This window comes from Syzygium oleosum, unplaced genomic scaffold (genome assembly GCF_021117445.2).
Source record: "Syzygium oleosum isolate NSW1041296 unplaced genomic scaffold, Sole_v2.1 Sole_v2.14, whole genome shotgun sequence".
NCBI lineage: Eukaryota > Viridiplantae > Streptophyta > Magnoliopsida > Myrtales > Myrtaceae > Syzygium > Syzygium oleosum.
The window spans coordinates 4,758,765-4,783,951 of NW_026607498.1; the positions used below are offsets into that span (position 1 = coordinate 4,758,765).

At 40.0% G+C, this 25,187-nt stretch overlaps 4 protein-coding genes across 6 annotated transcripts; 1 reads left to right on the forward strand and 3 right to left on the reverse strand.

Annotated features, from left to right (window-relative positions):
• The first annotated feature begins 1,158 nt into the window (after window positions 1-1,158).
• LOC115689146 (peptidyl-prolyl cis-trans isomerase FKBP43-like) lies at window positions 1,159-6,793 on the forward strand. Of its 2 annotated transcripts, none has more exons than XM_030615134.2 (12): window positions 1,159-1,280; window positions 1,578-1,654; window positions 1,886-2,118; window positions 2,375-2,514; window positions 4,023-4,281; window positions 4,530-4,676; window positions 4,827-4,985; window positions 5,469-5,748; window positions 5,865-5,952; window positions 6,091-6,132; window positions 6,231-6,279; window positions 6,361-6,793. In XM_030615134.2, the coding sequence occupies exons 1-12, from the start codon at window positions 1,268-1,270 to the stop codon at window positions 6,440-6,442; spliced, it is 1,569 nt and encodes a 522-aa protein (XP_030470994.1). In that variant the 5' UTR covers window positions 1,159-1,267; the 3' UTR covers window positions 6,443-6,793. The 2 variants fall into 2 exon arrangements, with proteins under 2 accessions (XP_030470994.1, XP_030470995.1); XM_030615135.2 differs by having other exon boundaries at window positions 4,830-4,985.
• A 1,154-nt stretch (window positions 6,794-7,947) lies between these two features.
• LOC115689204 (GTP-binding protein At2g22870) lies at window positions 7,948-10,614 on the reverse strand. The gene is made up of 4 exons (XM_030615197.2): window positions 10,050-10,614; window positions 9,658-9,727; window positions 8,595-8,757; window positions 7,948-8,483 (listed from the first exon to the last, which is right to left on the reverse strand). Exons 1-4 carry the CDS (start codon window positions 10,558-10,560, stop codon window positions 8,265-8,267), a joined length of 963 nt encoding a protein of 320 aa, XP_030471057.1. The 5' UTR covers window positions 10,561-10,614; the 3' UTR covers window positions 7,948-8,264.
• A 1,397-nt stretch (window positions 10,615-12,011) lies between these two features.
• On the reverse strand, window positions 12,012-15,856 carry LOC115689193 (tyrosine--tRNA ligase 1, cytoplasmic). Its single transcript, XM_030615185.2, has 10 exons — window positions 15,623-15,856; window positions 15,346-15,493; window positions 14,169-14,458; window positions 13,991-14,087; window positions 13,414-13,519; window positions 13,243-13,325; window positions 12,999-13,144; window positions 12,775-12,880; window positions 12,440-12,499; window positions 12,012-12,299 (listed from the first exon to the last, which is right to left on the reverse strand). Exons 1-10 carry the CDS (start codon window positions 15,727-15,729, stop codon window positions 12,279-12,281), a joined length of 1,164 nt encoding a protein of 387 aa, XP_030471045.1. The 5' UTR covers window positions 15,730-15,856; the 3' UTR covers window positions 12,012-12,278.
• A 683-nt stretch (window positions 15,857-16,539) lies between these two features.
• LOC115689170 (ATP-dependent DNA helicase 2 subunit KU80) lies at window positions 16,540-24,195 on the reverse strand. 2 transcript variants are annotated; one of them, XM_030615165.2, is made up of 12 exons: window positions 24,059-24,195; window positions 21,893-21,985; window positions 21,564-21,615; window positions 21,167-21,298; window positions 20,343-20,746; window positions 19,634-19,920; window positions 19,332-19,527; window positions 19,024-19,230; window positions 18,024-18,191; window positions 17,622-17,939; window positions 16,928-17,058; window positions 16,540-16,829 (listed from the first exon to the last, which is right to left on the reverse strand). In XM_030615165.2, the coding sequence occupies exons 1-12, from the start codon at window positions 24,071-24,073 to the stop codon at window positions 16,769-16,771; spliced, it is 2,064 nt and encodes a 687-aa protein (XP_030471025.2). In that variant the 5' UTR covers window positions 24,074-24,195; the 3' UTR covers window positions 16,540-16,768. The 2 variants fall into 2 exon arrangements, with proteins under 2 accessions (XP_030471025.2, XP_056174032.1); XM_056318057.1 differs by having other exon boundaries at window positions 21,893-21,981; window positions 24,059-24,098.
• Between the last annotated feature and the right edge of the window lie 992 nt (window positions 24,196-25,187).

Below are 25,187 nucleotides of genomic sequence, written 5' to 3' on the forward strand. Positions count from 1 at the left end.
TTACTCTCCCGTGAATCGTACAGTTGCAGGGTGATTATCTCTGTCGAATTCCCATCTATTCAACCACGGGATGTGTTTATAATAGCACTCTCCTCAGTGCTATATTCATGTCTCCGGCTCCGGCTCCGGCTCCAAAAGCTTCGAGCATGATTCTTAATGCTGGACATCGGACAGATGGATGCGAATTGTTTCCTGGTGCAATGCCTTTTTCCATCGTCTCAACTATCATGCTTCACGTGACATGGTCTGCAGCTCTTCATTGCTTTGATTCAGAGGAAGTTACAATGATTCTATCAGAGATTAATTTCAAGAAATCACTTCCCCCCGTTCAAGTAACGACTTTTTTTTTTATTTACTTTCCCACCAACATTTTAAATATTACTCAAATTTAAAAAATCATGAAGATATTGTTCGAAAATTTACGTTTTGATATGGGCTAAGGTCTAGAAAGAATTAAAAAAAATCAAGTGTAAAAGCTATTCCTTCCGCTAAATTTCTTGCCCTTTACAACTAAAATAAGCAAATTCAAAAGAATGTACACGTTTTATAGCATGTATCCCGCAAGAAAAGGCATAACGATTGATACCACGATATTAGTATTTCTATGAGCTAGTAAAAAGAGCACAAGCTTCGTGTTCGAAGAGAATTAATGAAAATATTAAGCTAAAATTTGAGCAAATTAAGGAACACCCGACAATAATCGTCTTGATTATCGCAAATTATTATTTTTGTCCATCAATAGTTTCAATTTGCTCGTATGATATTCTAAATGCATCCACGAGTCTGATACAAAATTTTCTTCGAATGTTTGAGATCGAACTGGCCGAAAAATTCATTTAATTAATTTATAAATTAACAAGGCTCGAGGCTCGTTTCACCATGTATCAGAAAATATCCTACCATTAATAAGCAAAAGTTTTGAAGGCAGTTAGATAACATTATCAAAGAAAGTCTATAGCTATATTTTCTATAAAAAAAAAAAGAGAACTCGGATCAACAAAAGAAAGAAAAAAGGAAAATAAGAAAAAAAAAATTCGACCCCTTTTGCGCGCCTTGATCAGATGACGTCATCGTCTCGTCCCGCCAAACCTCAAGCCCTAATTGCCAAAAACAAAACACACACCCCCTTCTCCTTCCAACACCCACCCTCTCGAAGGAGAAGGAGAGGATCCTCAGCTGCGCAATCGCCGATCAGCTTCGCCTCCGCCCATCTCCTCCTCTAGGGTTGTGCCGCCGCCCTCCGCCGGCGCTTCCATCTCGCGCGGCAATGGCTTTCTGGGGTTCGTAGCTTCCTTTTCTTCTCCGCAACTTTCGCTTTCTTCTTTTCTTCCTTGTCTATTCTTTTTCCGCGCCTTTCTTCTTGATTTCATTTGCTTCCCCTGCGCGCGAGAGAGAAAGCGCGGGGAGTGGAAACGGGGGGATTTCTTTGCTCTCTTCCTTTTACCAAATTGGGTTTCCCCTTGATTTGAACTGTGGAAATTTCAAATGGATAGTCTGTAGTTGAGCTCGCATGTCGCGAGCGAAGCTGTTCATTAGCCCGTGCTGGATGAGCGAGCGTAACGTCCTTGGCTGTTCAGGTGTCGAAGTGAAACCCGGCAAGCCCTTCGTTCATCCGTCGTCGAACGGGGCGAGAACGAGGCTCCATATCTCGCAGGTAATGAATTGCTGAGAATCTTTGTTCGTTTGCTCTGTTTTCTTGTTTTTTTTTTGTTTTGTTTAATCGGGTGTCGAGTGACTTCGCGGCGCCGCTTTTGATGCTTTACTGCGTGCTTTATCGAACCCAGTTGTGTGCCCGGTGTCGACAGCTGAGGGAAGAACGTAAGTTGATTATTTTTTTGTACCTTTTGATTGTTTTTAGTCGGTAAAGTGACATCATTTCGGACAGGCGACGCTGGGGATCGGTTCCGCCACGAACAAAAGTGTAGTTCAGTGTAATGTGGGGAACAAGAGCCCTGTTTTCCTGTGCTCTTTGTTTCCCGACCGGGCAGAATCATCCCAGCTGAACTTGGAATTTGAGGAAGCTGAGGAAGTCATCTTTTCTGTTGTGGGCCCTCGGAGCGTGCACCTCTCTGGTTTCTACCTGGGAAGCGGTCGACATTACGCCGGAGATGATGAGTCGTATCCTTTTATTAAGCCCTTTAGGTTTCATTCCATATCCTAATGTATTCTTCTTGAATCATCTTCCAATGAGATTTTTTTTTAATAACTAAAATGAACACGGAAGAAATTTCATTTGGTTCAGATGAGTTGTTTTAGTTGATGAAGAGGATATATTTTCGTGTTTTTTTAATTACATAGAAGAAATGGATTAGAATGTTGTTTCATCCCATTTATTATTACTCCTGAGGTCTTCCTCCTTTACAATGATCGTTAGAGAATCGCACGGTGAAGACATTGCAGGGACCGATACAGAGAGATCCAATGATGAAGATGAGTATGAGGATAGTTTCATTGATGATGATGATGATCCAGAAGTATTTTCACCTTCTCCTTCTCCGTCGCTAAATGATGCCGGTACTTCAACATTTTCCTGTTTCTTCTTTATTTACACTGAACTTTGAGGGACTCATTAGTTTCTCAATCAGAATGATACACGTTATGTATTTCAGTGCAAAGCACATTCTAACTTTCGCTGATTTCACCTTGTGGCCTACGTCTAATAAGGGTTTGGTAGTTATCTTCCTTAATTATGATCCTATATTTTAGTACTAATTCAAGACACTGTTAGAGAAAAGACTACTTAGATGTGTCAAATTGTATCCAGCAACTTTTTAACTGATCAATTGGTGTCCTTGGATTATCCCATTTCATCTCACATGCAGGATTATATAGTTGTAGCTTATAGCATTTCATATGACATATAAAATACAGTTTGCTTCTCCTTGATGCTATTTTGCTTGGTTGCATGTGTACTCCTTTTCAGGGTTAGATACACAGAGACCCCCCTCAACTGGGATTTTTCAACACCTGGACAATATTGCCAATTAATCACCTTCCAGTTATTAGTTTTGGTTGATTGAGAAGAGCATGTTGCGTTAGTATAATTTTAAGCATTTGGAAAAAAAAGGAAAAAAGAAGTTAGGAATGTTGTCATCGAATTCTTAAAAACTGAGTGATCAAAAGCTGGAATAGCTGCCAAGAATCTGCGGCAATTGGAAGATCCATATGTCAATAGCTGTTTCCAACTCTGAGCTTGAATTGATTTTTGCTTCTGCATGTCAACTTTAGTTGACTGAGTTTTGCAACAACATTTAGAAAGGGCAGATGAAACAAAAAATTTTCTCCTGCCTTCCTCTTAATAATGATCTGAGATTTTGTTCGCCATGTTATTACAAATACATCAAACTTAGTGATCACAAGATCGCAAATATGCATTCTTAGCAAATAGTGTGAAATTGCAACCTGTATATTGTTCCATGCAAGGTTTTCAAGGTTGAGAAATCTTACCCTTCATCCTGAATTGTGAAATTACCCCATCAATTGGGATGAATTTTCATTTCATTCTGGCTATGCTGCTACAAATGGAACTCGTAAGTTAAGATTATTTAACCGTGAGAATGGGTGTTACTGCACTAGGCAAAACCTCTTAGAAGCATTATTCATGTTCTTCAAACCTCGGGTTTCCATCTTGGGTAAGAATGACGGTGGAAGGTTGAGATGCTAATGACGATGACGTTTGTTCTCCTTTGGCCTTCTGAACAGAAATAGGAGCATGATGGAATGTTGGAGGGTTTTCTATTGATGCCTTCGCTCCATTCTAGTATAATTGGTGAATTAACAGAAAATATTTTGAGGATGTGAGAAAATAAAATGACTAGTCGAGGGATTTGGAATCTTATACTTGAAGATGAGGGGATCTATTTGTTCATGTGCTAAAGTTTAATGGGTTGCTGTTTACCTAATCCTTATCTTTTTTTTAGCTGTCCCATCCTATCTTTTGTACTATTTGCATGATGTAGCAGTATCTTCCATTCATGGTATTTTTGTTCTAAGGTGTTTGTCTTATGATATTGTGATTACAGTACATGATGATTCAGATAGTGGAAAACCTAGGGAGAGGAAAGGCAGGCAAAGAAGACTTAGAAAGAAGCACCATACCGTTGAATCTGATAAGGAAGGTAGTTTTCAACAACATAACATAGTTGATGGCAAGACCAAGGCACAGGCATCAGAAAGTGAAGCTGAAGAGGCCTTCTTTATATCCTCCTTTTTAAAGAAAAAGTCTGCAGTGAAAGAGTCCAAGATAGATGGCCCAGAAATGTATCCAGAGAAACAGCAAAGGTGACTGGTGTGGAGAATTAATTATGTGTCATGCTAGATTTTTAAAATCTTGAATAAATTATAATTTGTCTTTTGAAGTAGGAGGTTCTTTGTCCATTATTCAGCTGTCCCTGTGTATCATAATGACTTTCTATCTCGTCTCCTAGAAAGACAGATATCTTTCTTTTAGTCCCTTCTGGAATGCAAAATGCCTATGTATTATGAGTACCGTTATGTCTGTACATTTGACACCTTGATACCTTCTCCAGTGGACTCCCTGAAGTTGGCACAAATTTGAAGAGGAAGAGAAAAGAAGAATTTATAGAGTGCCCTATTGAAGTTGATAAAGCTAATAACCATGATAAGCTCAATGAGAATCTGGCCCGGCAAGGTCAGGTCATCGCGGCTGCTGATAAGTACGTCTATTTTTATGCTTTGTGCAATATATATATGTACATTATCTGAGCCTCCGAGAATTTTCTGTGCCATGTTCACTTTGAATCCTGCATGATGCTTAATACATAGTTTTGGGGGGTTGAACTGGTCCTGGTAATCTATTAATCAAGCAGAGAAGCTGGACAAGTCAATGGTTTGTTCCCGACATCTCATGAAGCTGCCAATGAAAATTGTTTGAAAAAGAAAAAGAAGAAACGTGGGAAAGGGGAGAAGGCCCAACAAGAAGAAGAAGACATCGTTGAGAACAATGTAAACCCAGTTGTCACAGAGTGAGTACTTCTTCATTCTTTAGGCCTTTGCCAAACCCGCTGAATTCATGAGCATGCAGCTATAGTATAATATTTGCCAGGTGCATGAAATGTGATGCCACGTGCAATATTCATCAGGTGATAATTGGACTTGAAATGAGTTTGAAATTATGAGAGAAGCCTGAACTTATCTTGGCACAAAGGTACTATAATGATTTAGAAATGCTTTTGGAATTTGAACTAATGTGTTTTTAGAATCAGAACTATTGTGGCACATAATTACGACTTACAAACTCTAATGATGAATCTGTAAAGAAAAGAGTAAATCTCAGTTTTCCATCTGCAAAACATTTCCATCTATGGGATTCTTTTTAAACCCCATTTTTCCGCTAGTAGGACCTCTAATGTTTTTATTTGAACAGTTCTTTTGTAGTAGCCTCGAAAAGTCATGCTTTATAACTGTTTGATATGCATAAAGCAATAGTTTATGTGCATGATGTATAGGAATTTGGCTCCTGAAGCTCAGCAAGTTAATGATGGAGAAGATTCTGAGAAGAAAGACATAAAAAAGAAGAAAAAGAAGCATAGAGACCAGCATAGTGAGGTGGACATAATGAACGAAGAGAATGTTTTACTGGCAGACAGAAAGGTCAAATTGGACTCCAAGATGAAAGAGGGGGATGCTGATGATGACTGCCGAGTTAGGAAGCTGCCGAATGGGCTAACAATTGAGCAGCTTGACAAAGGAAATCCTGATGGTAAAGTTGTTGCTCCTGGTAAAAAGGTAAGCTGTGAAATATTTACTGGAGTTGATCCGACAGGAATTTTGTTTCTTTAATCGTTTTACGCACAATAATAGTTAAAGCAGTGATATTTAGATCAATTTGTACTTGGGTTCAGATTAGTGTTCACTATGTTGGCAAGTTTATGGAGAATGGGCTGGTATTCGATTCAAATACCAGTGGGAAACCCTTAAAATTCCGCCTAGGTACGTCTTTCATGGGATGGCAATATTTTTTTGATTAATGTACCTTAAATTTATTATCTGGAATGGTCTTACTCTTAAGAGTAATAGTGCAACTTTTCAAATCTTCCTCTTGTCTTACAAGTTTGTTGCTCCATTCAGGTTCTGGTGAAGTTATGAAGGGTTGGGATGAAGGCCTTGATGGTATCACTTCTAGTCATAAATCTGTTTCTTCGTTTATCATTGGTGATGTAAGTCATTGCTAGTTTGTATCATATGCTTGGATGATTTTTGTTTCTCAGGCATGCGAATTGGTGGCAAAAGAAGGCTTACTATACCACCATCTCTGAGGTACTTATTGTATCTTCGAACGGTATATGTTTCCAGTGTAACGTTATAATTGCCTCGATGTAACTGTCTGATCTGATGCAGCTATGCGAATAAAGGAAGCAATCATAAAGTTCCTTCGGATTCATGGTTGGTCTATGACATTGAAGTGGTTCGTGTCCGGTAGAGGAGTCCACTTTTTGTCCTGGATATTTGGCAATCTGTAATTACACACTAATTCTTTTGCGCCAGAATAGTAGATGCTTGCTGGTCGTATGATACCCCATTGTCACGGGAATTTTGTGGCAAGCATCTGCTGATAGTTCTATGGAAGAGCATCGTTTTGCAATGGCATAGAGCACTACTGTTGAAAACAGGATGATGTTATAATGCCATTGTGCATTTTTGTGTACACACTGCGACGGCTTCTATCACATTCAAAGTTTGAAAATACTGTATTTTCTTACATGCAAATTAGATGTTCGAGACTTGAACGTACCTAATGAGATTTGTACGATGAATTCAGTTTCTCTTTTAATTCTCGAGATAGTCAGGAACGCTAGGCGAGTGCAGCATTCTGTCAATTGTCTACCAAGTATAGCAACTTAAGTAGAAGTTACAAGAGGCCAACTGATGGCCATGAAATTTTAGTCAAGAAGATATAACCATCGTTTTCAGCTTCATCAAAGTGACTCCGGCTTTGGGTTCCTTTTCTGGTCCGGCAAGGGATATACAATGGAGGCGAGGAACAGATTGCCTTCCGCTATAGCTATTCTCATCCATGCCATGCCTACACTAAGCAGTTGCTTGGAAGTTTGGTAAAACACGGCTTCCCACGATTCAGATTAACCCACCAAAGATCAGCATGATACCCCGGAGCATCATCGGTGCCCTCGTCGTCCAAAAACCCAGACACAGTACCTCGAAAACGACCGCCGACCACAACAGTAATACCCCCTCGCACTAATGTCCAACATTGCTGCCATTCTAGTACAATGTTCAGAAAGAAAACGACCAAGACATCGCCGAGCTCCCTCACGAGGGCTTGTGACCCAAGTGGGGGCACCAAAGGTGGTGGGACGTTGGCCTGGTCATCTGGGCCGGGCCGGATGTGGCTATCCACTGGCCCTGTCCGTTGAGTTTGGCCCATGGGGCCCGGAGGAAGGTTTGGGCTTCGTGGGCCTTAGAGAGGTGGGGACTGCGCAGGCTGGCTTCACAGAGCAGCGACAACCTCCCGCTCCCGGCAGTGGAAGGATAACAGGCCAGAGCTGTCAAGGCCCAACATGGCCCCCCGGTTTCCTTTCAATTGAAGGTCTATCAATTGACCTGCAGATTGGAATGTACTCCTCGATCTTTCAAGTGTTTTGCTATCTCTTACGAAAGGTAAACAACAAGAAATATAAGAGAATCGTTGGCTACCAAAGTCAGAAAGATACCCATTTGAAAGAACCAATACGTTTGGAAAACTAGGAAACATCAGATGATGTCAGACGACATCAGCTTAGTGATTATCCTCCTCTTTCTCCCGAGCGTCGCAGAACATGGCCACAAAACTTAACTGGACCGACGCCGAGATTAGTTGGCTTGGTGAACTTAACAATCGTTCGGTGCCGAACGATTAATATTTCCGATCATCGAAAGCTTCTTCTATGTTTTATGCCTAAGTCCAGCATAGGCAGAACATGAGCATGATACACTGACATGATCATCACTCCTTTGGCTTTGCTTCCTTATGTTGCAGTTTACACAGAAACAATAGTTTTGAACTATATACAAGAGTTATACAATCAGACCATTTTACAGATTCTTATAAATGTTAAAAGAGATCCGCGTCCAACAAGGCTTCTCTACTCTACACAAAGTGAACTTTCAGCGTTTAAACCTCAGGATCTGGATTCCCCTCTCCACCAGGCTGCAATGCAGAGACTTCCTAACTTGGGTATCATTGGTTTAATCGGTAAATAATGGACACGGTGGAGATGGGCGGAAAAAGCGCTACGTTTACTTGACTAGTGCTTTAGCCAATAGTTCCGCAGCTGTGCCATGTGCAGCAATACCTCATCTCGACCCAGGTTTGTAACGCTGCTGGTCATAATCCACGGAGGAGCTGTGTCAAAGAAACCTCGTATCAACTCCTGGAAATCCTGAACATTTTCTTCAGGTCTCTTCCCTCCATTCTTTTTCTTCTTCCTCTTATCGCATTTGGTGAAGACTAATGTCATAGGTACCTAAAGAAGAAGCAAATAAAAATTTATACATACACTGCATTCAATATAAAGCTGTCTGACATGTTTTTACAAGAAGCGCCTTCTCCCACCATCTATGAAACAATTATTTACCTGATTTTGACCCAACCAGCTTGCATATTCGAGGTCAATTTTCTTTGCAGGAATGCTGGCATCTATGAGAAGGAAAACTCCAACTAGTGTGGAGCGATTTAGGAAATAGTTTTTGGTAAATTTGTTCCAATCTGTTCTCAGTTCTTGAGGTGCAGCAGCATACCTATTTAGAATACACAATTACGCAAGAAACTATAAAACCTAAAATTTCATAGATTAGAGAAAAAATCAAACAACTCATATGTACACACATTACCAGAGTAACATAAGTTTCACAACAGGCTAAACAAAGCATGAAAGAAAACAACCTCCCATAATTATCACAAGGTTCACAACCTAGCTAAAGAAAGAACATTTGGAACTATAGCTTCAGCCCTCAAGTTTCAAATTAAAAGGGAGTGTCCAAAGTTAAAGCAAACATTATGATTACCCAGACAGCTTCTGAAGAATATTGTTGAGCATATAAATCTCCAACTATATATTTTACATTTGGCCACCTAATTTGGCATAAGAAATTGCATTTTAAGTTGAAGGTCCATGTGACATTACTTAGAAGAAAGCCACTGAAGAGAAGAAACGAGACACAACAATGTGAGGGTGACTGCAAACAAGTACAGCATGGACAGTCACATCAAGTAAGCATTACCAGCAAGTTCAATCAAACACATTGATGATTTAGATAGTTCAGTCAAGAGAATATGTTAAGGAAGAAAATCGAAAGCAGCAAAGAGGTTGCCAGAGCATTCCATCTCAGGTTGGATATACTAGAAACTAGGAGTAGAATCAGTCAACAAAAACTTCAACAGATCATCCTGAAAGAGAAGTTAGTTGGACAGACAACATCTCTAATTGGAAATTGAGGAAACAAGGATGCGACACTGAGTATGAAATCTAGACCTAATTACGACCACAAGATCTGAATTTGAGGTCCCAAAACCTCAGATTTACGACAAGCATTAGCAAATTACTCCAACGGCACTCGATTTGTCGCGAGCTATATATCAAAAATAGCAATCTGTTAATGAAAATAAAAGTAATGAAGAGAACAGTTTCTGAGCCATACCCATATCCAGGCAAATCCACCAAATACCAGCTATCATTGATCCGGAAATGGTTAATGCATTGTGTCTTCCCTACATTAACATAGCAACAGAACACTCAAAAAAATCAACACAATATCTTCTAAATGAACCTCAAAAAACATAAAGTACACACAGCTGCAATTTCTCGCTCATCTTGAGTAACTCAAATTTCTTAATACAAGAAAAGAACTGATAAAGCATGAGAATTTTCTCGCTCTCAAAAGAAAAGGTCCTGCTCCGCCAAAAAAACAATTCAAGAAATGGATAAACTCGCACACAAATTCAACAAACCAGGCGAATCTCTTGCAAAAGTACCAGCATTTCTCTTCTTCCCTCGCATAGGAAATAACACAAACACGTAAGCCGCACTCACCGGGCTTCTTCGAAATGAGCGCCAGCCGCTTCCTCCGGACGAGCGAGTTGAGCAGCGCCGACTTCCCGACGTTGGACCGCCCGACGAGCGCGAACTCGGGCAGCCCGTCGGACGGGCAGTCCTCCGTCGTCACGCTGCTCTTGACGAACTCGGCCTGCACCACCTGCGCGTCCCTCGCGTACTTGCTCAGCACGATGTTCGACCCCTTCAAGACCCTTGCGCTCAGGTCGCCGCCGGCGGAGGGTACGTCGGTCTCCGGGGGGACGAAGAGGCGGTCGGCGGGTATCTGAGGGGCGGCGGCGGCGAGGGGGAGGTCGTCGCCGGCGTCTTCGAGAGACGGAGGCGGGGCCACGAGGGCGGACCGGAGGAGGGCGGCGAAGGGCCGCGACGAAGAAGGGTTGAAGGGGGGCTTAGCGCTTGATGGGTTGAGGAAGAAGAGAGGGATGGTGGGCTTGGGGAGGAAGATGGGGAGGTGGAGGAGCCGGGGAAGAAGAGACTGCACCGCCACCATTCTTGAGCTCAGGCTTCAGCTCTCACTCTCTCTCTCTCTTCTCTCCACTCTCTCTCCTCTTAAGGAACAAAACGAGATAAATGGTCCTTAATCCAACCTAGTCCCTGAATTTTTAAATTTTTTTAATATAATTCCTGAATTTTATAGCCGATGTATAATATCGTTTCTGAACTTTTAATTTGTTCAATGTTATTATTTTCATCTCTGAACTTAAATTGATAAAAGGAAAATATTGAATATTTTCATGGACGTGTATAAAATGTTTAGAGAGTACATTGAATAAATTAAAATTTTAAGGACGACATTACATATTGAATCAAAGTTCAGGGACCACATTCAATAAATTAAAAATTCAAAGGGCCAAAATTAAATGACCATTTGCGTCGTTATCTCTACTATATACATCAAATGAAGGTCAATATACATACATGTCTAGGACAAAGATCGGTCTGGCCCAAATGGGTGGGTCCACACTTGGAACCGGATCGATATTCATCGGTTCCAATGTTTGGGAACCGACGGCCCGAACGATCGATTTGGTTTGGTTTAGTTGGGCAATTCCTTTTGCTCACCCATAATTATTAATGCAAAGAAAATTTTATGCAGGCTGTTCTAATTCACCCTTGTTTTTAGATATTAACCATCAAATCTCCCACTAACCATCAAATCAAGAGCGGATAAATGTCGCTCATAGAAAAATTATTTTTACAATGACGATATTTGCTAGATTTGCTCTTCCAAATTTCCACATTAAGCTGACTTTAATGAGTACAAATTTGATCCAATACAATGAATGCGACCTTTTCAATTCATCGTGCAGACACATGCTAAAGATACCAACCATTGTAGAAACGCTGACATGTAAGACGGGAAATGGAAACCCAACAAATAGTGTTCAAGCCCCATGACAATCCGCACCACCGCCATGCACATCACAACCAGCGTCGAGAATCCCCGAATTTGCTCGAATTTGATAAATCCTGATCAAGTTGGGGGAAGAAAACCTAACGGGACATAATGCTTTTGCTCGAAGCAATGCATCTTTTCTTTGTCAAAAGAGACGTCAATGATGTATGAGTTTTGATTCAATGTCAATGCAACAAATATTTTAATCAAGTCATCTTTTAGTTGTAAATCTCGACAAACTTATGTCAGCATACATCTCCCTGTCAACCTTCTATTCCTTATCTGTTTTGGCTTAGATCTTGGATCAACCAATTAGCCATCAACATTACATGAATTATCCAATTTTCAAAGTCACAAGCTCTACCGTGTGATGCGTATAATCAAGGTTTTATGATGGAAACAAGTGCCCTTAAACTCGAAAACTTTTTTCGTTAAGCATGCCTCCCCAAATGCCTGCGCCGCTACATTCGGAAAAGCCGACGCAAAAGGAAAATAGCAAAAATGCAGAGCCAATTCCTTCTACTGATAAAATGCAAACTCTTAAGTTGAATAATGCAAATCAATACCAGGTAAACTGTTGACCAAATTCTTAACCACCACTGCAATTTACAAGAAAATCCTGTGTTGATTCAACGAAGATGTCACGTAAATTAGTGCAAGTAACCAGTAGCTTGCAAATTAAGTACTTGGCGTGCTCATAACACGAGGACAAAAAACATTCTCTGAGGTCCAAACCTAAAAGTATATTTTCGTCAAAACGACTGCAATAGTAATCAACCGGTTGTCACGTCCTTTAGCGACCATGAGCCACATTATCGGGTGACCCTGTATCCCTACATTGACAGAGCACAAAATCACACCTCAATTTGGGAAAGATCACCGGGTGCATGTTGATCTCAGATAACATATAAGGAGCCTTAGAAACTGGAACCTAATTAATATGTAATTTGGATGGACACAGAAAAATGCGTACCTTAACTCTCTTTAGCAGATCCTTCGCATTGGCATCTTTGATGAAATGATCACGTACAGGCTGCATAGGTAAAAATGAGTTATGACTTTCGCCAAGGAGCTATAGATAGACCCGTGTCACCCCTAGAGAAGTCTACAAGGGTTTCTGTTGCTATAATTGCAAAATAAGTGTGTACTCCTAACATTCGTGCGTGGAAATTCTCATGCTGTCTTTCATACTAGCAGAATATCATGTAGCTTGGCTCCTCATATTTGATGAGACCAATTGGTCGTTCGGGGTTCTCAACCGTTTGTGCCGGCATAAAAGATGCTCATGAGGATCGGCAGAGAGCTTACCTGAAGTATCTTATTCAAAGACTTTGAAAGGGCTGGTTTCAGATCGCCAGGATGCAAATCTCCACTTTCGTAGTCGACAACAAGTTCATCAAAGCTTTTAAAGGTCCTACACCGCAAGATAGCAAGAAAGAGAAACACAGTAATCAAAATACAATAATATTCAATTAGCACGAGAAAGTTGTAGGTGAAAAAGCAACAACATTTCAACATCATAGACAGCTCACTTGTCACCGCCGTGATCTGCAGATCGCTCGACTTTGAACTCATCAAACCACGGCAATATCATATATTTTATGTACTCCAAACAAGGGTTGCCTTCAACAATCTGAGGTGGACAGTATGCTTTTTTTATCTTCACGTTCACCTCAGCCTACATATGCCATAAGAAATTTATTATTCAGAAGACAAAATAAAAAGGCGGTTCGTCACTATTACACAAGGATATGCAGCTCTGTCAAAAAATTTTACCTCGTCATCTTCCATGAAGATAGATGAGGACGGATCACTTTTTGACATTTTTTCTTGGCCTTGCTGCAGACCAGGAAGCATATCTGTATCCCAAAACAATCAAGACCAAATAGCCATTTCAAACTTAGAAACACGACTGAATCTATGAGAAGAAAGAGAGTCGAACCATACGATGAGACAAAATAATAGGCTTATTCTTTCTCTTTATGTCATCACAGTACTCTCTAGCAAGTACATTCACCTTCCGTTGATCCATTCCCAGTTGACAAATGTCAGCCTGTTCAAATAAAAGCATTTTGGAAAGACATTTTAATAGTGACAAACAGATACAGCACAAACTTTAGTATACACAGAAAGCAAGGCTACCGGAATACTGTCCAGTTGTCTCAATCACGATTCACTGCACTATCAAGTACAACTCAGCACACACATTTTGCAAACAGTCATTTATGGTACTGGAGATCACAAATAGCACTTATAATTTGCATGTATTTGTGGGGAAGAGCGGAACCAAAGGTTCGGATACCCCACATTATCCAACAAAAAGATATATGAACTCATGCATACAGCATTGCGCTTGCAGTTTTTACAAGTTGTCATCCAAATATAGAATAAACTGCTAAGCATATTATCATGAGTGAAGATAAAAGCCAAGATTGTTTCTCTAGGAAGTCATAGACCAACTAACATAAGAATTGACAGAAAACAAGTATTTCAATAATGTCTGATGACAAAATACTATAAGTACCTTCAAGAAAAATATGTCAGCACATTGCATGCATGGGTAGAGAATTTGGGCCGCGGTGAGTTCATCCTGTTCGCTACGACCCATTATCGTTGAGCACCTAGAAACAAGAAAATCAATGAGCCGTGATCTATTATATCAGTCATGATCAACATAACAAGTGCAGGCCTTAGTCATATACCTGATTATCCTAGGGAGCTTGTTTCGGCGGGCAATGTCCATAACCAGTGGCCAGTATTCATGTGCCCTGGAGTTAATTTCTTCTGACGACCACAGAAATTCCACTTTATTATCTGTGAGATCCATGCCGACAGCTTTCCATATCTCAATCAAGTAGCGTCCAACTGTTTGGATTTTCTTCAAGTCTCCACCCATTTTGTTGTTCAACTGAGCAAACCAATCAGCAATCCATATCTTCACTTTGCATCCGGCAGAAGTCATTTTGTTCACATTAATCGTCTTCATGACTCCCTGCGCTCAAAAGGAAAATGAAATACGAACTTCAAAACTAATAAAAATACAGTCCCAACAAAATTTTGGCAATGATCCCCAGCTTAAAATTGAAAAGCAAGCTTTCTTTAGAAGTGCAAGCAAAACAGCAGAAAACAGTGCACTAAGTAACAAAATATCTCTGGAACTAAAATCAGTCCTCTGAATGAGTTAGCAGATAAGTCCTTCACACCAAGATATTTTTTCTCCTTGGAAAAAAAGGCAAAGAATAATAGTAAGGCACAAGCTACAATAAAAGCAGAGAGAGATGGTGTTGACGCACACAATAGGCAATGCTAGGCAAACAAATCAATGGAATGGCAATAAGCAAGCTTATTACATTTAACCACAAATCAGAATACATTAAATCAGCCTCAACTTGCATCGTGTGCATTTTCTCTCCTATTTCGCTAGATTAGGAAACCGAGCATCTTTCGAGTTTTATGGCGCAGAAAAAGGATTGCAAATCTGTCATTACTTTGAGACTAACTTTATAAAATGATCAAGGGTGTTTGGACATTTCTAAATGATACCCCATGGACAAAAAACTACAAACAGCATTGTTGTATAACAGGACCGTTTTGTCTCAAACTTTCACACTCGACTGGCTAAACAGTTTGGTGACAAAAACTGGGCCACTTAGCCCTTGACGGGCGTTAGAAATTTCCAAGTGCACATAATTCCCAAACAAAAGGCAGGTACCAGGCGAGAAACAAGAGTTGTTGATGCTACATCAACTAACCAATCTAGCCAAAGCATAACATCATCGCCAATGCCACGAGAAATCAAGTCAAACTACATAAGAATATACTATCAAACCATAATGGGCCAAATTGAGTGAGTCAACCCAACACAGGGAAAAACAAGACCTGAGCAATGTGCATCCTGCCGGATGGTTCGAACCCATCATAGCAAATGGGTACGGGCTTCTTGGTCAGGAGGTTCAGCAGCTCGTCTTCCTGGATGCACTCCTCCCCGACGCTCCTCACGATCCGAAACCTCTCCTCCGGGCTCATCCTGACCAAAACACACAGGACCCATCAACGAAACTCCCAACAGATTCCGCAAAACCAATACATACATATACATATGATCCTTTTCGTGCAAATTTCCAAACCGTGACGAGGTGGAATTCGAAGAGCTTACTGGGTGACCGCAGGGGAACTCGAGGAGGCGCCCCCTTCCGCCGGAGCATTGATGGAGAGAGATTCCATTTCATCGAGAGAGGGTTCCTGATCAGCTTGGTTTTCCATTGAGATGATGAAGTCTTCGGCAAAGAGGGGGGGACGGCGTCGGTGGCTTCGTGAGGCCGATGTAATGTAGTAGGGTTTGAGCGAGCGAGAGAGAGAGAGAGAGATTGATTTAGGATTGGCCGATACACATATAATTTAGGGTTGGCTGATATATATTATATATAACATATGGAAAAATGATTCGAATAGTCTCTTAATTTTGTTCCAATAAGTAAAATGATCCTTGAACTTTTTAATTTTTTCAACGTAATTTTTGAATTTTAATCAAATATGTAACATGATTCCCGAACTTTTGATTTATTCAATATAGTTTCAGAGCTTTTGGTACGTGTTCAATTTAATCCCTGAACTAGATAATCCATAGACCAGATTGAATCCGTGGATATAATAATTTATGGACTAGATTGAATATTTACTGACAATTTAAAGATCAACTGAGCAATTAAAAGTTAAGGAACAATGTTATACATTGAGCTAAAGTTTAAAAATCACATTGAACAAATGAAAAATTCAGATAAAATTCACGGATCATTATCGTGTCATTATCGTATATATCCATACGATTTATGGCGGATTATTAATTATGCGTGGAATCCACGCTATCCATGCTCAATCCGTGGAATCCACGCTATCAATTTGCTTAGAATTTATTGATTTAGGAGGGTGTAAATTAATAATAACGCGGCCGGGTAGCGCGTGCGTGAACGAACACTAGTATATATTCACATGATTCGGATGCGCTAGGACTGCAACGAGAAGTCAAACCAAAAACCCAACAAGCAACGGGAGGGCAGAAAAGATTTAGGGAGCTGAAAGAGACGTTCAACTTGATTACACAATTTAAGCACATCAGACACCACCATCATCCTTGAGATTTAACACAAGCAGAACAAACTGTACAAACAGCTGAGCATCATGCAGCTAGATATAATCTCGTCGCCGTCTATTTACAGTATCATCGCCCGACGTACAAAATGGTCGACGTGATCCCGGGATTGAAACTACTGGTCATGGCCATCGAAGAGACGACGCTAAATTCTCATTCCGGCTGCGGTTCCCTTTTCACCAAAAAGCTTCCGGCCTCTTCCTCCGTGACGTCGCTGCTCGCGTAAAGAGAACGATACATGAGCATTGCGTACCAGCCAAACCGAGAGGGAGGAGGATAAAGAGAGGAGGATGAGGCGGGAAGATCTGATACCTGTCTATGGCCTCGGTTTTGGAGATCAATGTGATTCCTTTGGAGGCAAGGAAATCGCAGAAACTCCGAAGATCGTTCTCCAGGCAGAATTTGCAGAGCTGGTGCAAGAAATCATTGAACTGTTTCGGTTCCTGCAGAGAAGACGCATCGTAAGTCAGAGCAGCAATCATCAACCATTGATGCCACAACCAGCCAGATAGCCGATGGTTCAAATTCTTCCGACCATACATGCATAATAACAAAGGTGAAACGAACAAAGATCGTCCACGATGTATTATGGCATGCACGGCGAGTCATGTGGGTGAGAGTGTGAGCGAATGTAACAAGCCCAGATTGACACGAGGCATATTTAAGTTAGCACCGAAAAGTTCCCCCAAAATATATGGAAAAGCCAGCTGACACACCATTTGACAAAATGGTCAGATTCTAAAGCTATGAAGAGAGAAAGGGACGCAAAAATGGAACTCTTGGGGTCCCACGAGCAATTTTAGAGATAGTGAAGTGCACAATTGTTCTCATAACGTTGAGAAAAAGAAAGGTCAAATGGTCTCTATATGTGAAAAGGGAGCACAAATTACCAAGAACATAGTTTTCCTTATTTTACTCAAAATCAAAACAAAGGGAGTTAAAATGAAAAATAGTCGCATGTCAAACAACTACAGAAGAGAGAGAGAGAGAGAGAGAGAGTTAGTACTTGCTCAAGGATGCAACCCTTGCGAAGCGCAACCAGCAAATCCAGCGCTTTAGGATAATTATCTCCTTCATAGGAGTCCTCGATCAGGTCATGTATTTTGTTTTTCATTTCCGTTATAGCTCTATTGACCCATTCAGGGTTGTCTCTGCGTGACATCATCGATTCAAAATCTTGGACTGGCGTCAAATCTCCGATTTTCTCAACTTTGTCACCATTTTTAGTGAGATCAGCTTCAGTTTTGCTGGAAATGCGTCTGTAGTTGTCTTCATCGTCAGAACCAGACAGCTTCTCTCGCATTCGCCTCGTCGATTTCTTCAGCTACAAACCAGGAAAGATATCACCAAAATATATATAAGGCAAAATTGGAAATTTCTGTTTCAGAGGAGATATAATAAAACTAACCTTGGGTTTTTCCTTCACTTCAAAATGCCTAAGAAGTGAATCGATGGCAGATTTTTTTTTGGCAAGAAGTTCTGGATCAGGTTCAGTTATTCTCTTGAGAGTTTTATCAAGTGGCGGAACAGCTGCATCCGGGTGCTTAGACTTCAACTCAAGATAATTGTAGAAACGCTGACAACATGTGGACAAGGGGAAATAGCTTAAAAGAAAGAAGTTATAACCCAGAAACCCAACAAAGCATACAGTTCAAGATAAGTTAGCAACAGCTAGTGAATTGAAATAGAGCACCCATTGGGTACTCTGAGATAATAGTGAAAATAATTATCACTCCTGCATTCACGATTCACTCATCGCAATATAACCAAATATACATCCGAATTGTAACCACTTAACCTCCATTTTACAAGACAAGGTCAGGCATTAAGACACTACTACACTGCTGCCGGATATTACATTTAGACCCAGTCTTTAAGAGATGTAAGTAAACACTCGTTCGGAAAGCCAAATTCTGAAGAAAGAAATGACTTCGCATTCTTACTTTTGCTCGGGAAAATTGACCAGTCCAACCACCTCCGAAGGCCATGTGGATTCTTAAGTAGTCCATCAGGTTTAATATAAGCTACTGAAAGGTTTATCACAAAAGTGGGAAAAGTTGAATCTTCATACCCCTTGAATACAAATGTCATAGAGAACCACCAGTGACTGTTCACATTAACACATACTTCTAATAGACAGAAGTTTGTAAGCCAAATCTAGAAACATATTAAGCTATTTGGAAGCATTTGGAATTGTTAAGATAGGCTCGTGGAAACCCACAACTGCGAAATTACCGTAAGTCAAACTGATGTTTGTAAATTGCAAGCAGGTAATCAATTCATTTGAAAGCAAGATAAATGGTATGGAATGGAGCCTATCTGGAGGAGGTAAAGTAAACTGTAATTTAGCTAAAGCTTATACCCATTTAAAGTACCGTACGAAAAAACTAGACAAGCGATCACCTCACCTCCAAAACAGGATTCGGTGTAAAATCAGGCTGCAACATTTCCTCTTTATCAGAAGGTGCAAGATCCAGCATTTTCACGAAGTTATCTGCAGCCTCCTGTTGCTCTTCATCTGGCAGTAATGAGGCTGGAAGATTGCTGAAAGAGGGGAATTGAAATTCCCGAACATCCTCAGCAAAAGGAAGTATATTGAAATAAAATGAATCAGGCTGCACATAAAAAAGTATGCGCACGTTAGATGAAGCCTCACACAAACAAAGGGGGAGAAGATCAAAGAACTATAAATAAACAACTCTATATTGAAACATACTATGTGATCATTGTCAGAAACATTTGGAGTCAAAATCCCCACGACAACATTCCCTTGCCCTTGTCTCCACACACATCGTAGAATGGCTACTTTATGCATTTCCTTCATTGCTCTAGCTAAAGCAGAAACTGCAACAATCGCATTCTGGTCACCAGGATCAGCGATGAAAATGTTCACATCCTTCATGTAATGGTGCCTAATACGTTTACAGAATAATCGATCAAAAAGGGAATATATGAGACTTGTGACTAATCATCTTTTCAAACCAAAATAAACATATAAGAAAGGCAGCTATATTGTACCTCATGATATTTGAAGAATCTGTAAATCCCAAAAGCTTCACACTCTTGTCAGGCTTGAATTTCACAGCATCCCATTCATCAGCAGATATTGGGACTACTTGAGGTCCATATCGATAACCTTTAATCCTTTGTTCTGGGGGAACAACTTTATTAGCATCTTCAACACTCTTGTACTCATAATCTACCTTGACTTCATGAGAGGCAAATTTATCAGTTGAAGGTGCTTTATCTGAATATTTCTTCAAAGTTGGAAACTTCTCCTCTGATGTTTTCTTGTAAACCCATACCTGATTACATTTCAAGTTCAAAACCCCATCATAAATTCTCTTATTTCCTAGGGAGTAGCGCAAATGTAAAAGCTTAACAAAACCAAATGCAGACGATGAATCATTACACCAGTGGTGTCAACAAGCTGTGACACAAATTGCCCCTTCAACAACGAAAAATAGCAATTACATAGCAGCAATCAGAAAATTAAAAAATCTAAGTCACATTGTCAAAATTTTAGCTGTCATCTTGGAAATAGGCCTAAGTAGGAACATTGAGGACAAATCATCCTCATTGTGCCTTCTCAAATGTCATAAACTTGTGATCTTACAACTGGAAATAAGCAGCCAGCAGTTGTGCAGCTTCCATAAGTAGAAAATGTACATAAAATTTCACCTGTTATATAATAGTACTTTTTCCATTAAGATCAGAAAATGCTCACCTTTATCTTGAGTTTGGGGCTGATTTCAAGATCCCCTCTAAATATTGTAACAGGGGATATACTTCGAGTTTTAAGTGCACCCAGTAAAGAGGTAGAGCTCTCAACGAAGACTGTCTTTGCACGGGTTTTCTTTGGAAACAGATTCAATAGCCGATCATTTTCCTCCATCACAGATACATTTTCACCAAGGACTACACTTTCCCTCACAACTACGCATTCCAATTTCATGCCATGTGAAGTCATTTGCTCGGCAATGGCATTGACCTGGTCTTCTTTACTTCCCTCATATGGATCCTTGATTGGAGATAAACCGTTAGTTATTATACACATTCGTTTCTTCCCCTTGTTTGTCGAACTATATTTCTTTATCAGCATATCCATCCCAACCACAATTGCATCAAGAACTACAGAGCAGTCAAGGCACCAACAATGGAGGGTAACCAACAACATCAAACACAGCTAATAAAGACATTATACAAGTCCTGGTGTATTTCGTCCTGCAAATGATACTAGGAGGTTCTTTCAATTGCTGTAAAAGACATATCACTGTTACAGGATATGTATCCTGAGAAAAATATTGATCCGTTCAGAGCTAAGATTCTTTTGATGTTACAGATAATTTATAGCAAAATAGTCTGGCCATAATTTTTTTTGAACATTGTGTCTTCTAGAAATGAAGAAAGCACGTCTGTGAAAGCTGTGACAGGTAATAATCCAGAATATTTGTCATTGAACCAAAGAACTAAGGATAGTAAATTCTCAAAGTAAACAGCAAAACTAAAATAGCGTTCTACAAGAACAAATACTTATAAAAGTTTGGATACAATCACCAGGAACAGTCCCTCGAGGAATTTGCCTCAAAGCTTCAACAAGATCTCCATCGACAACTTTAATATTTTGTAGAACAACGACATGTTCATAGCCACCCACTTCCATTGTCAACTCATTTTCAGTCTCTAAGAAAAATAGAGTTCAACGTTAGTAATTCTCAATCTTACAATTAGAGAACCTCCATTTTGAAAGTATTAAGAAATTCAGTTCATATATCTCTTCAAGCATAAAATGATATGAACTTTTCCAGAGTGAAATATGCACTAAGCAGTAACCAAGGGTGGAAATAGTCAAGAAACGCACTATAAAAGATATGATTTGAAACTATTTCATCTCTTTCTGTCTACGAATTAAAGAATGAATCAGACAGCACAGAAATAGGTATAATACCTTCAGTTCCAAACAGGACAACTCCAACTTCATCATACTTGCTGTAAACTAACTGCACAGTTATTTGAAGGAATATTAGCTCCTTCGGAGAGAAAAACAAATCACCGTGTTCTTTTATTATCCTAACATTGGAGAAAGTCGGATTGACTGGACACAATACAGGAGGAAGAACAGTTTATTAGTATTTAGTAATGAAAGGAGTCACAAAATTTCAGACTTTCATTGGCTTCCTTCCTCCTCTGCCGAGGAGCAAGAACATTCTCTGCCTTTACAGAAGGGATAGACAGACAAGCATACAGACTGAAGTTTAAAAACTGATGTGCCCGTACCTTCTTCTGTACTATCATTGAGCAGATTTTTTCAACCTCAGGGAGAAGATGGTGCATTGATGGTCCTACATCAAGCAACAACACCAAAGCTTCCTGACACCAAAGATTCAATATCATCATACATGCGTGCAGGGACAACTAGAAATGCCAAGGTAGAAGAAAATTGACTGGCTGAATGAACATGGATATGCAAATTAACAAGGGTATGGCTTAGTGTATGATTGGCATAGCTATAGCCGCGCTAAAGTTGGTTGTGTTATACTGTAGCTGTGCTGTGAAATCTTGTAACATGTGTTTTTGATGACATAGTTTTTAAAGTTGAAGCTCTCCAAAGTTGGATGAGGCAGCTTTAAAGAAGATGCTACAAGCTACTACAACTGTGAGGGTTCTGTAGTTATTAGGAGTTCTCCAAACACCTTATAAAAGCTACAACGCCCTTTTCATTGCCATAAGTGCTGGGGGAAAAGGTGTACCAAACAGGTTCGTAGTTGTAGGGGCTAACTTTTGAGTCACAAAAGGATGACGTTGCTTGAGATTACATACATGGATCACTGAAATAGTTTCTTTATGCGAACAAAAGACTTCCTTTTACACCATTGGAACTCTTATAGGAACCAAATATTATAAAAACAACAACACAAAACATGATCATTATAGTAATAAATATGCAAATGAAAGTATTCTTTGTGGCCACATGATAAGACAAGAAAGATCATACAGAAAATAAGCCGTCCAACATTTACCATTTCCTTTGATAAAACCAAAGTTAAACATACGGTGAGTCCAAGTAAAACTTGAATGATTAACAATGAACCTGGAAAAACTACGCAGGGTTTTCCCCCTGCATAGCATACAATTGATAAGAACTTTGATTTCCTGCTAAAATTTTAGTCTCCATTGAGTCCATGGACCATACCATCTAAGGTATATCTCATAATTAACTTCGTGTAGAACAAGTTAAGGTGATTAAACCAACTATGATTTCGCCCAAGTTGAACACCATTCACTGCATGTACTTTTGTTTCGTAGCACCTACTTTACTCCTCTTGTTAGAGTAGAATGCATAACCCACCTGTCCGAATATCAGGATTTAAGGAATTGCACGATTTATTATCTATGGAGAGCTTTTTCATTTTAACAAAAGATAACTCGCGAGCCTAGAAGTAGCTGACTGCAGGGTGTGTGCCACTTGTAAAGAATGCCCTTTCATAACCGGAATGTGATAAAGGCAAGTGATTTATCAACAGATTGCACTCTATCAGACGAACAACCGTTCAGTACCGAGCACATTTAAGGGCCTTTCAGAAGAAGCAGCTTGTCCCATTAAACCGATTAAGAAAGTCTCACAGTAGGATCACGACATCAAGAAACAAGAGGAAGCATCTCAGCTAGCCGTGAAAGTATATTGTGCGACACTCATGCCATGTGGCGATGACACATGAAGAAACCGGCTAATCAGAAGGGAGAGTTTCAAAATCCAAATGCAAATGTTGGCTGGATAAGTAACGGAAAACAACTGAGTACTTTGGGCAAGCAATTGGTGGGCAAAAGTATCAAGTTCTCGGCATTTAACTAATAAGCTGGAATGTCGAAACCAGATACTTATGCAACACCGATTGCATGCCGATATACTTGGCGGGGCCGAATTATGTCCTCTTTGTCAATCACATTCCAATCGAATTGCAGTAGTCTTTTATGATCCGACGACCAAAACACCACTACAACGAAACACCGAAATCGGTCAATTCACTACTTGCAGATAGAACCCATTCGGCGTCTTCGCGCGAGGATGATCATATAAAAAGTAACAATATCCTCACCAAGCATCAAAGAAGCCGTTCTTGTTCAATTAACAGCAATCTTTTCTCTTTTGCTTTAAACACAATAGACATCTGATCGCCGTAAAAAAAACCCAAAACCATAAACCTCGGAAACACAACAGTCGCGACAAAAAGCCGTCGCCTTTCACCGGCACACGATGTGGGCATCACCGAATTCGAACCTTAAACATAAAACAAGCGGAAGCAACCGAACCGAAACGACCAGAGAAGCGACATTCACACAACAGGAACAAGAAAGAACAAAGGAGAGAGAGACAGAGCGCGAGCAAGCAAGAACGAACACGGTCCGAGATTGATGGAAGTTGAGCAAGAGACGCGAAAGTACCTTGTTCCGAGCCATTGGAAGAAGAGAGAGAGAGAGAGAGAAGAAATGTATCAGCTTGTCAGGGAAGCTCGAGCCTCTTTGGACGAGAAGAAGAAGAAGAAGGAAGGCCGAGCGGAGAGACGTGTTGTCAATTTTAGCGCTTCTTTGTTTTGTTCAAAAAGAAAATTTTAAGTGAAAATTAACACGTCATTATGATTTTTTAGTTGACAAATTTTGAGGGTAAAAGAGTCTTCTGAAACTAGTTATGTCGAATCGTGGATGGGCTAAGGCGGTTCGATTTGCTAAGACACAAATTTTGCCGGGTTATAAACGGGATGTGTATACTATATCTAGACCCGTCGATTTTCATTTTGTTCTGTGTCACGCGAATGGATCGTGTCAAGAATTGTCGAACCTAACTGATGACCGAGAATAGATCTTCTAGTCTTCCGGAAGGTCCGATCAAGACTAGCGGGCCGAGTTCCAAAACCGGCCGTTTTTGGGCTGGCTGATGGCTTGTTACATTATATATGATGATAAGATAATTCTAGCTTAGATTAACAAAGAAATGGAAAGTAAACTATTCAAAGCAAACGGGTCTAAACACATACTAAGATAGTCATCAATAATTCATTTTGTTAATCCGCCTTCCACATTAAAAAACCTCATCGAATTGATCTTGGTTGAGCAGTGAAGGTGGGAAATTTTCAGAAAGATGAAAGCTCAAAGCTCATTTTTTTAAAGGAAAAATTTTAAGTATTTAGCGACCGTGTACTATGGTATTGATTGATTTTTCAAATTATAACTGTCTAATTAATGGCGATGAAAGTGAATTACGAAAAAAAAAATACACATACTGCATACCATATAACTTTTTTTTAGATTAGTCCAGTTCATGAGAATACCAACCATCACGTATCAAGAAACGATCCCATTATAATTGATTGACACGAACTCGAGGGAGCTAAATCCATTGCAACCTCGTACACCATCGAATTTCAATCACTCCGATTTCTAGAAATTGCACCGACCGAGTTGAGTTTTGAGCTCATTCAACCTACTGTGGGATTGAGTTCCGACTAAAGAAGAAATCGAGTGGTCGCATGACTAAAGCCTTATATGAAGACCGAGAGAAATGTGGGTCTTGAAT